Genomic DNA, 12,500 nt, shown 5'->3' on the forward strand with positions numbered 1-12,500 from the left:
TGAAAACAGCCGCATTTTACCGCGCAGTATTTTGATTGGTCAATCTATCAATTAGACTAACACATCAACAATTTCTTATTTTTATTATTTTATTTTAAGCAATCAGAAATATGAGGGGGCCGGACATGTAAATGAGGGGGCCTAGGCCCACCCAGGCCCCCTCGTGGCTACGCCACTGGGACATACTACTTCGTCATCTTTATCGGACGGATCTGTCGCGTGCATCCCGTCATGTAAACTGCCCTGTCAATCATCTTGTCACAGTTAAAATCCTCTATTAAATCGAATTTAATTTCCTACCGTTTCGGAGAGAAATGTAGTAACACGTTCATCTGCCAGTGGGTCTTTCATGGAGACTGTCCTCATGTGTTTGCAATTTGAATATAATAATGCATTTAAAGGTTGGCGCGCATCACCAACGGACGTCGGAGTGGACGTCGCTCAAATGCCTCTGGGCGCGATAGGCTAGACCTAAAACCAATCAGAGCGATCGTCTTGTGTAAAGCCCGCCTCAACGTTTCTGATTGGTGCCTTGATTTCTCGGCATGGGGAAATAGACTTGAATGAGCTCTTTGCCAGACTTACTTGCAGAGCAAATCTAAATTTGTCGGAAGTTGTCTGGGTTTTCCCAGGCTATAACACATTGTTTATAATAAACCGCAATTCACAGTTCCCAAGATATAAGTTTGCACATTTTAACTATATACATCACACTTTGCCTCTCATGATTTGCAATGCTCAAAGTGACAACCAAAATAATGGTTAAAAAGTGTTTTTTGTACATTTAGAGAATGTAGATGTCTGATTAGAACTTATATTTTAGACTGATTCAAGGAGGATGTTAGCTTCTGCAATCCATTATTATGAGCTAGAATATATTTTTTTGTTACATGAAAAATATATTTAAATGTATATATATAGTGTATATAGTGAAAAATAAATTAATATTAATAATAAATATGAAATAATTAATGTAGCCTACATATAATACATATTATGAATATATTTTAAATAATAATTTATTTTATGTTCACTACATATAAAAAGGAAAAAAGGAAAATAAAAATAAATAAAAAGGAAGACACTGCAGGTAAAAATAGTTTTCATTCACAAATTAATCAGCTTCCACTAAACATACATAAATCACACTTTGCACATATGTCTCAGTTATGTTATGAATAACATTACAACATTTATAGTCATTTATATGTGTGTATAAACATGGACAACAGGGTGTTCCTTCTAGTGTTGCATTTGGTGTGTTTGTAATAGCCAACTTGTAATAGCCTATATATATATATATTTTTTTTTTTTATAAAACACACAAACACACACACACACACACACACACACACACACACACACACACATATGTGTGTGTGTGTGTGTGTGTGTGTGTGTGTGTGTGTGTGTGTGTGTGTGTGTGTGTGTGTGTGTGTGTGTGTGTGTTTATATTAAAATAATAATCACTTGGCAAAGTTTGGAATCAATGCTGTTATTTTCTTTTTACCCTATTTCACCTGAAGTGCTTCACCATCAGGTGAACAGTAAGTCCAAGGTCTACATTTTACACTGCTTATAAAATCAATCATATAAAAATACTAAGTGCAATAAATATAATGTTCAATTTTCTGTAAATTGTGAAAAGTTTTTACTAAAATTCAATAAAAACAAATGTCTGATACAGTGGACAGATATATACTGCTGGATGTCACTAAAATCATTAGAGACTAAGCATATATTGCCTAAACACAACATGCCTAAATCAATCCTGTTTTTACAGAATTACAGCAAGCCTAAGATAACCAAACACATTACTTCACTGTAACGTATTAGTGAAACGTCCTCTCATTTTCAGTGAAAACGCCATTTCATCATTATTTGATCATTCAGGTTCATGCTTTATTTCTTGCCAATTCCCATTGGATCTCTGGTCATGGCCCCAGCAATCTCATTCCCAGTCTGTAGCATAGATCCCAGGTTCCACACGGCACAAGTGGGCAGAAAACAAGTCTTTCTGAAATGAGAGAGAAGTGTATTTCAGGCACCAAGAAATACTGATTGAGGATTTTAATTAATATTCTGTCCTTTTGCCTGTAAGGAAATTATTTAGAGGCCATTAATACAATGAATCTGGTGTGTGTCAAAAAGATAGATAGAAGGTGATGCCGAGAATGACACAGGAAGAACGAGACAGGAAGTTATTTGTTATATTTTATGGTAACATTTTACCAGACATTTGATATTTATGTGAAAAGGGTTCATGAAAGCTGTCAATGTCTCAATTTTATTGACATAATTAATATAATATAATATAATATAATATAATATAATATAATATAATATAATATAATATAATATAATATAATATAATATAATATAATATAGAAATAGATTATTATATATGCTAAACATATATATATGCATATGTTTTTAAAATAAAAAATGAATTAAACGCATGACTTACGTGAATTTTGGCCTTTTTGGTATCCCTGTTTCGGATCTATGGAAAAGTCAAGACATTTGGGTTAGGTGAGAGAATTGTTTTAGCATTTTGTTGTACTTTTTTACTATACGTGAAAATTGGGAAATTTTCTAAACCTGTTTGTTGGATTGGTCTTTATATACTCTGTGGAGTTCCTCTCTGTAATACTAGGAGAAATCTCCATGTGAGAGACACTGTTGAAAAGAATAAATCATAGGAAGTACAACATTTGTTGGATAAAATACAACATTAACTCTTTTTTTGTGCTTGAAAATATCTTACCTTGTGTCATTGAGGATGGGAAAGGCAAGAGTGTAGCTGAGGATCAGAGAGCTGAGAGTCCAGACAGAAAACATGTTCATCACACCAGCACTGACTTACTGAACACAGTGAAGGTCAATGAAGCAGACCAGAGTTGATTCAAGCTTATATAAAATTCCCTGATAATTCAAATGCTCATCAATCTTTAGGGATCTGAATCTGTGTGTAATTCCCACAGGCAGAGTGAGTTTTGTCCTTGAATAAGACAGGGACAAATATTTTTAGAGTGATGGGTCCTTATCAACATTCTGAAAATATATGGGAGCTGACATCAATGGTCTAAGAAACCACAGAACGATTAATAGCTAGATATAACCGTTTTTAAGTTTTAGTTAGACATCCATAGTGTGATAGCGGTGATAGTATGATTTCCAGGAACTGGCACCAAAGCAATTTCTCATTTCTCATGATTATTGCACAACTAACATCATGTGGTTTTAAAACATTATCCTGATGTGTAGCTGAATGTCATATTTTTACTACAAGCATTAAGCCAGAGAGACTTCCTATAATTTATGTGGTATGATTTAATTAAAAAGAAAGTTCGGTAACACTTTATTTTACAGTGTCCTTGTTACACGTTACATGCACTTACTATAGTAAATGATGCAAAATGACATGCATCTAACCCTCAACCAACCAAACCTAATCCTACCCAAACCCTATAGTTAATTAATATTACTCAGTACTTAAATATATAATTACACTGTAAAATTGACACTTTAAAATAAAGTGTAACCGAAAGTTCTTTTTTTACAACAGTATCTTTTAATATTTATTAATACTATTATATTTAAGGTCGTCTACTTTTTGGTTTTAGTATAATATTTTATTATATTTGTTTAAACATCAGACACACATTCATCACACAACACCAATGGAGTGTCAGACTTCATTACTTTTAATAAACTGCAATTCAGTTCTGAAGATGTAAGTTAACATATTTGAATGACATCACACTGTGTACAGCTCAACCTGTACACCAACACAATGACAAATCATGCATTTATAGCCCACTGTATTACAGTTACAGATATACGTGATCTAAAAATGTCCAGATAACACTTAAAGTAATTTGAGACAGATTTGTAAGCGGTCAATTGCTGTACGGTGATTCTGCAGTCCAATATTATCAGCTTTAAAATGAAAGACATTCCAGAGCTTAAATATTGAAGGGACCGTATTTATAACTTAATTTAATGCAATATATAATGTCTGTTACACAATGGGTAAAATAAGAATGGCTTTCTTTCTTATATATATATTATAAATAATATTGTGTACAATTTAAACAATTATGTTTAGGAGCAGTATGATTCCTCTTCAAACTTCGGGAATGGCAAAAGACACATCACAGAGCATCACATTAACAACACATCATTATATAATCCTTACAATATGGTTTCCAGCTTCAGCAAGATGGATGAGAGCAAGAAGTAACCCTTGTTTACTCTTGCACCCAGACTGTGACTCCATGGGTGTATCAACCTATCGGAAGTCCTCTGCTGAGAACATGCCCTTGGCCCGTCGCAGGATGGAATCTTTGGAGGCGTCATACGGATGCTCTTTTGAGGGAATCTCCAGCACGGCCGGGATGGACTGCATGTGGGCATCTATAGCATGACGAATCATCTCTGCGATGAACTGGTTGATGAGGATGATGCCAATGTCACTGCGAGCCAGGAAACTCCTGTAAATGAGCAATTGATGTTGATATTCAAGTAAAAATGTACATTATGGACTATAAATTAGGCAATCTGTAATACTCGTAATCTATAAAGACCTTGTAAAAGCAATTGGCACATAGTCTGATATATGGAATATACAGGAATCATCTAAATATTTGTGGTTAAATCAATCAATGTGTAATAATTAAGTTCTGTACGATAGATAGATTACAAAAAGAAAAGTATAGGGAGGCTAGTCAATTTCATTCGTTAATGATAACGTCCTTAGTCAATATCCATATACTAATATTTACTAAGGCATATTTTTTTCTTATTTATTTAGGCTATGTATTTGATTTTGAATTGTAGCCTAATGTATGATTTTAAATCATTCAGATATTGCAAATATTGTCTCTTACTTGAAGGTCTCCTCTATCTCTGTGATGCTAGTGTCCTTTTCCACCACCAAGAAATTGGGTTTTCGGTTTTTATTGAGCTCTCCAATCCCTCCGAGGAGGAATCCGGTACATGTGTCTTCATCCCCGATAACGGCGATTAATTTCCCCCGTCCAGGCATTGCGACTTTTTCTTATTTTCGCTCAAATTAAAGACAGAATCGGAGGGTGAAATGTTTTCCAGTCCTGTAGGGATCATATGCTTTAATCAGCTGACTAGTGCACTTCCGCTTTGACTAGACCGTAAGCGCTTTATTTAGACAGCTGATCTGGGATCTGTGCTGCTCGTGTTAATCAAACCCGCCTAAGCGTGGTGATTATGACAAATCTGATCCTGAATCAGAATAATGCACGCACAGCCGAAACACTGGCAGAATTGTGTCACAATAAGCAACATTTTAATCCGTTTGCCGATAGTATCACATGTTGTACATTCCCGAATCATAAAAACATAAAAGTGATGTAAAATATAAAGGAAAATCTATCTTTTTCTGCGATGACGTTATATACACGCGACTCTTGTTTGTCAGTCACGTGAGGCGAGGTGTGAAGGAAGACGACAGTGTAAATTCATCAGCACTGCCTAAAAATGGTAAATATAATTGTTATTTTGGAGGCATTTGTCTAAACTAAACGTTTCTTTTAATGAAAATGTTTTGTTATGTTGTGCGCATGCTTATGCAAAACATAAACGTGATATTATACATAATGTGATGGAGAAAGCAGTAAGCTGTAAGGAATTATTAAACATAAATGATCTCTGTAACTGTTTAATTCCTTCATTGCCTTGTGTTGAATTGCAGACCACCGCTCTGACCCAAGGTTTAGAGAGAATTCCCGATCAGATTGGGTATTTGGTTATTAGTGAGGACGGTGTACTTGCGGTAAGTTATTAAACATTTAATGTGCAGTCAGATTAATCACTTTACTTGTCGCAAATACTGTACACAAAGAGATAACGTGTTGTTGAATAGATCATCTTAAGTTGCAAAGGGAAAAAAAATCCAAAGAAAGAAAGAATAAGAGAATTGTCCAAACATATAACACAGGGTCTTTGCTGTAATTAAAAAATAGCCTGAGAGAGAGAGAGAGAGAGAGGGTATTTATTGGTCAATGTCAGACAATATTAGGTTTTTAAGGTGTCTCTTAATAAGATAATTGTCCAAACATATAACACAGGGTCTTTGCTGTAATTAAAAAATAGCCTAATTGTATGCATGTAATATCTGGACATAAGCATTTTATAATTTTAGAGAGAGAGAGAGAGAGAGAGAGAGGGAGGGGTTGATAGATAATTTATTGGTCAATGTCAGACAACATTAGGTGTTTAATTGTGGACTCTTGTTTTTGTTAAGTTCTTTTGTAAACCTTGTCCTCTTACAGTCCGCAGGAGAGCTGGAGAATGACGAGCACACGGCAGGAGTGATCATGCAGATGGTCAGAACAGCCTGTCGTTTCAGGTTGCACGGAACAGCTGAGCCCCCTTTCAAACGCATGTCAGGTAAGAAACGTACATGTTTTCGCTTGGACAGCATGATTTTAATCACTATACACAGTAAATTATCCTCAAATTCTGTGTTAAGCTAAGCTACCATCCTGATGTAACTGTGATTTTTGCCCCCCACAGTGATGTTTGAAGACTACGTTTATGCTGTGACCATCTCAGGACAAAAAGTTTTTGTAGTCAAAAGGCAGAACAACCAGCGGGAACCTGTTATTGTGTAGTAAAGAGGATAATATGGACTGATCTTACCCACTTTAACAAGCTCAAATTGGTGCCCTCACATTGAAACAGCCATCGCAACCATCTGATGTTTAGCACAATCACAATGAATTTCTTTTGTAAGAAGACTTTATTACACCGAATTGGGGGCCTTTGCTGGTGTCAGGTGTATTTGACCTGAACCTGAGTAAGTTAATGTGTTTTCTTGAACAACTGCAATGTTACGGACTATGTTCACAGGATTTATCTGTTGCAAGATTAAATGCTGTCAATATTTTAGCCCCCATTTTTGATTGAGTGGTTTCGATTACTGTATTAATGGAGATGACTATAGATTTGTATTTACATTTAACCCATTTAATCTTTTAACATACAGCTTCCTCATTAAAATACAGGCATCTTTTGACTTAAGGACCTGTTCATCACATTATATCTTTATGCAGAAATCTTAATAGGCTGGAATAACGTATACGTGTATTAGACACGGAAGCGGTTTATTTTTGACAATATTACACTGGGTGTTATTATTGTATTATGAGTTTCATACTCCAATCTTAATGTAAAGTGTGAGAGCTTGTAGTGAGGTGTTATAATAATACTATGTTATTTTCTCTTGGATCTGTGAAAGCAGAAACTTAAGTGCACTGAATTTACTTTTTACAGTCTATTTCCAAATGTGTTTAATTAACAGGCTTGAAATCAAATCTTTGAATAACTGCATTAACAATAATATATTAAATAAAGTACTATGCATTTTAGTTTCGTTCTTTGTCAAGAATCATCTAATTATTCGTGTTTAAAACAATCAATGCTTAATAAATATATTCTGCACTATAACCTTTATTTTAGAGTTTAAAATGTATCTGTCTATATATATATATTATGCCTAAGACCTTGACTATAGATTTGTATTTGACTATAGATTTGACCCTGACTATAGATTTGTATATTTGTATGTATATATATATATATATATATATATATATATATATATATATATATATATATATATATATATATATATATATATATATATATATATATATATATATATATATATATAGTAAACAAACAAAAACAAAGGAACAAAATACATAAAAATAGATTTCAATGATTCAGTCATGAGCATAATGTGGAATAAGAATAGTTTTTTCTTAATTTTTATTGATCTGACACTTGATTTATGAGAGGAATTCTGAAAATTAATAATCTTTTTGTTTCAGAAATCTTTTATGCTTTAAATCCCAACCATCCCTGTCTTAACTGCAAAATACTATACTTACCTTCATCTTTGTTTCATAGTAATACATATTTCTAGTACATGAGGCCAAATGACTAATAAGATGATGAGGTTTTAAAAAAATATCTGGATAGGGTGACAAAGGAACGAGAAATGGGGAAGGAAAATGCAGAGCAGTGCGTTAGAACAGGAACTGATTGCAAAGTCCTAAATGTGAAGGTCAAAACAGCAAAGAACATTTTGACATTTCCTGTACTGCAACACTCATCTGGCATTTTATTTGTTTATTTATTTGCATATGATTTTCAATCTGGCCCATCTCTTTAGTAATTCAAAAGCAAATGAGCAATGAAAGAAGATGTACTACTTTTAAGTGGAGACCTAGTTTGTCTGTCAGGTCGCTCACTGCCAACAAACAGAAACAGAGGGAGATGCTTTCAGAAACAGTGCCATTGTGAACAGTTTACTAAAAAGTATCGGACATTAATACACAAATCACTCCCAAAGTTTTGCAGTTTTCCTGTATTGTGGATTTTTACACTGTCCCATGGAAAAAATGGAGTGCAAGATGATCCACGTAAATGTTTGTAAAATGGAAAAATAGTTAAATAAATATATTACATTTTAATTTTGCCAATGATAGAAATTATGATTATTAATAATTTTTGACAGTGTTTAATAAGAGTAATTTGATGGTGGGTAGAAATGGACTGCATTTATATAGCGCTTTCACAGACCTATGGCCACCAAAGCGCTTTACATAGCCTCACATTCACCCATTCACTCACTCATTCACACACCAACGGCAGTGTCAGCCATGCAAGGCGCCATCCAGCTCGTCGGGAGCAGCTGGGGTTAGGTGTCTTGCTCATGGACCGGGGATTGAACCACCGACCTTTCGGTTTGTAGACAACATGAACCACTGAGCCAAAAATATAAAGCAATATTAATTGTTCTAAATTATTTTTTTCCCTTTTTTTTAATATAACAAAAAGAACCGATAAGAATACCGTTAAAGTACCGGATCGATAAGGAGTATTGGTAAGAGTAGTAATACCAAAAGATACCCATCCCTATTGGCAGCAACGAATTAAAAGTTATGGCCAATTTAACTGAGATTAAACTTGGGAGTTATATTTGATTCTAGTCTGTCCTTTGACTCTCATGTGCGGTACATTGTTAAGAAATGAGCATATTACACTGATTTTAAAGTCTTTGCACTGGCTCCGGTCAGGTTCCGAGTCGATTCTAAAATCCTTATGCTCACATATAAGGCACTGCATGGTCTTGCACCTCACTATATGTCTGCGCTTTTAACTTTATACACACCCAAGTGTCATTTATGCTCCTCACAAGTTGGTCTATTGGCAGTCCCACAGACTCGTTTGTGTACTGTACGGGACAGGGCTTTCTCATCCTACGCTCCTAGGCTTTGGAATGCACTCCCTCCAAATATCAGAGATGCACAGATCTCTAAGTCATTTCAAATCTCATTTAAAAACGCATTTTTTAGGTTAGCTTTTACTTGACATTTTATTTTATTTTATCTTTATTTATTTTTTATTATTTTTTTAAATAGTTGTGGCCCTGGCTGAATCAGGAAACCAAGTCTTGAGTTTTCTCTTAAAGTCAGCCTTCTCTTCTTCACTTGGTTTAGATTCCTGGTGAAATGAAAAATAATAATTAAGATACAATTGGTGGAAATAATATATTAATCATCTAAAAGAAAACAGTATCTTTTGTTGTTGTGGTGCTGGCTGAATTTCTTACCTTCAATGCCAGGTAACAAGACCTGGAGCTTCCTTCTGAACTCAGCCTTCTCTTCTTCGGCACGTTTAGAGTGAGAAACTACAGAATTAAAAAAGAATCATTAAGTGACACAATTGGTGAAAATAACATACTAATAATAATCTAAGAGAAAACTATCTTTTGTTGTTGTGGCGCTGGCTGATGTTCTTACCTTCAATGCCAAGAAACCAGGTCTGGAGCTTCCTTCTTAACTCAGCCTTCTCTTCTTCAGCGTGTTTAGAGTCAGAAACTACTGAATTAAATGTGCTTCCTGGGGAGGCAGTGGACATGGGTGCTTCCTCTTGGGACGAGGTGGGTACAGGTGCTTCCTTAGGGGACACAGTGTGCAATGGTGCTTCCTCTGAGGATGAGGCAGGTACAGGTGCTTCCTCTGGAGACATGCTGGGCACTGGTGCTCCTTTTGATGTCCTGGCAAATGTAGGTGGTCCCTTGGGGGGCCTTAAGGGCAAAGGAGTCAAGATGACATCCCTTTTCAGATGCACATCCCTTTTCAGATGCAATCTCATATTATTAGGGATTGTCACTTTTCTCCTGAACGAGGGCCTGGCAGGTACAGGTGCTTCCTGTGGAAAGGCAGTGGGCACTGGTGCTTCCTCAGGGGATGCTGCATGCATGGGTGCTTTCTCTTGGGACGAGGCGCATACAGGTGCCTTCTCAGAGGATGTGGTGGGTAGTGGTGTTTCCTCTGGGGAGGCTATGGGCACGGATGCATCGTCTTGGCATGAGTTGGGCACAGGTGTTTCTTTAGGGGACACAGTGGGCACTGGTGCTTCCTCTGAGGATGAGGCAGGTACAGGTGCTTCCTCTGGAGATGTGCTGGGCACTGGTGCTCCTTTTGATGTCCTGGCAAATGTAGGTGGTCCCTTGGGGGGCCTTAAGGGCAAAGGAGTCAAGGTGACATCCCTTTTCAGATGCAATCTCATATTATTAGGGATTGTCACTTTTCTCCTGAACGAGGGCCTGGCAGGTACAGGTGCTTCCTGTGGAAAGGCAGCGGGCACTGGTGCTTCCTCAGGGGATGCTGCATGCATGGGTGCTTCCTCTTGGGACGAGGCGCATACAGGTGCCTTCTCAGAGGATGTGGTGGGCACTGATGTTTCCTCTGGGGAGGCTATGGGCACGGATGCATCGTCTTGGCATGAGTTGGGCACAGGTGCTTCCTTAGGGGACACAGTAGGCACTGATGTTTCCTCTGAGGATGAGGCAGGTACAGGTGCTTCCTCTGGGGACGTGGTGTGCACGTTATTTGGGATCCTCACTTTTCTCCAGAATGGGGACCTGGCAGGTACAGGTGCTCCCTCTGGGGAGGCAGCGGGCACTGGTGCTTCCTCAGGGGATCCTTCATACATGGGTGCTTCCGCAGGGGACTGGGCAGGCACAGGCTCTCCCTGCTGGTACCTAGCAGGAGCTGGGGCTCCTTGTGGGGCCTCCACTATTCCCCACTGGCCTGAAGTGAGCCCACACCCGTTCTTCTCAATTGATGAGCATAAACGATCCTCTACCTCCATTATTGCCCACCACCTCCCTGCGAGGAGGGCTGTGATGAGCTCATGCTCATCTAAGGGGCTTAAGGGTTCTATTTCTCTGAAACAGGTGGGCATGGTGAACATGCTCTGTTTGATGGATAAACATATTTGATGGCTGCAAGACATGTTGTTCAAAAAAAGTGTATAACCGAATGGCTGTTCGTTGTGCAACAGTGGACTATCTGTGAAAAACTGTGAGAGAAAGAGGGAGACTTTAATGATCAGCAAATATATAAAAATATACTATTTGTCTTTGTTTTATATAATTGTATAATTAATTAGGCTATAATTATCAACAAATATATAAATATATAAATATAGGCCTATATATACAAACTATATATCGTTGGAAAGTTCTAAGACTCCTAAATAGATATATTAGCACTGTTTTTTGTTACAAATTATGTAGGAACAGTAATAAATAAATTTATGACAAGAGAGCACCTCAAAAAATCTACATCATAACAGGAGTTCTGGCGTTTGTCACAAAAAGTCGACGCACACACTTTTGATAATTGAAACTTTGGTTTTCATGCTTTAAAGTTCATAATAAAACATATAATCTAGTATTTGTCAATAAAAAAATTATCAAATAATATTATCCTCTAAAAAGTACAATTATATAATTGCAACTGGCTTAATTATAATTATAACCAAACATTGATATGTAATTACATACATTTCAGCATATAAAAATTGATTAAAAGAAACATCCAGATGAAGAGTATAAGCTTAACTTACTTGCATTCACTCGACGACTCTCTACAAAATGCTTTTTGTCTGCACTGTCTATATAGCTACCGAACGCTCTTTATGACGTCATAGTTATTGTGACATCATAATGGTCTAAAGATCAGAACATCGCCAGTTGCCGTGGCTCGTGACGTGAAGGATGTTTTAATGGGGGGGGGGGGCTAACAGCTACAACTCCAGAGTAGCCTACTGTGTGTGGACGGCAGGCGTAACCCTTTACAGTCTATGGCGTAACCGCAGGGGCGGAGTGGCAATCGGGAGAGTCGGGACTTTTCCCGGTGGGCCGGTAGTGTTTTGAGGCCGCGGAGGGCCGGTCTGATAATAGTTATACATTGCGAGTTATTTTAGCAACACCCGTCTGGCGGCCTGATGTGCGGCCGCTTCTCGCTGGTCAAACTGTGCAGCCTCTCTGCTCAACACAGTATATAAAAGTGCTCAACCCGTTCGGCAGGTCCAACCATGTCTATAGGATTTTCAAAAACATAGGGGGGTCAGTGAGCGGCCCCTCCCAAAATCGGGTC

The 12,500-nt window shown here is 37.1% G+C and overlaps 2 protein-coding genes across 2 annotated transcripts; one reads left to right on the forward strand and one right to left on the reverse strand.

The window, feature by feature from the left end:
* Positions 1 to 3,624: 3,624 nt before the first annotated feature.
* atp6v1f (ATPase H+ transporting V1 subunit F) lies at positions 3,625 to 5,142 on the reverse strand. The gene is made up of 2 exons (XM_081363222.1): positions 4,893 to 5,142; positions 3,625 to 4,496 (listed from the first exon to the last, which is right to left on the reverse strand). Exons 1-2 carry the CDS (start codon positions 5,048 to 5,050, stop codon positions 4,295 to 4,297), a joined length of 360 nt encoding a protein of 119 aa, XP_081219348.1. The 5' UTR covers positions 5,051 to 5,142; the 3' UTR covers positions 3,625 to 4,294.
* Positions 5,143 to 5,269: 127 nt separating this feature from the next.
* lamtor4 (late endosomal/lysosomal adaptor, MAPK and MTOR activator 4) lies at positions 5,270 to 7,602 on the forward strand. The gene is made up of 4 exons (XM_081362723.1): positions 5,270 to 5,520; positions 5,732 to 5,812; positions 6,312 to 6,429; positions 6,556 to 7,602. Exons 1-4 carry the CDS (start codon positions 5,518 to 5,520, stop codon positions 6,651 to 6,653), a joined length of 300 nt encoding a protein of 99 aa, XP_081218849.1. The 5' UTR covers positions 5,270 to 5,517; the 3' UTR covers positions 6,654 to 7,602.
* Positions 7,603 to 12,500: the final 4,898 nt, after the last annotated feature.

Source organism: Scardinius erythrophthalmus (assembly GCF_964197995.2).
Source record: "Scardinius erythrophthalmus genome assembly, chromosome: 4".
NCBI lineage: Eukaryota > Metazoa > Chordata > Actinopteri > Cypriniformes > Leuciscidae > Scardinius > Scardinius erythrophthalmus.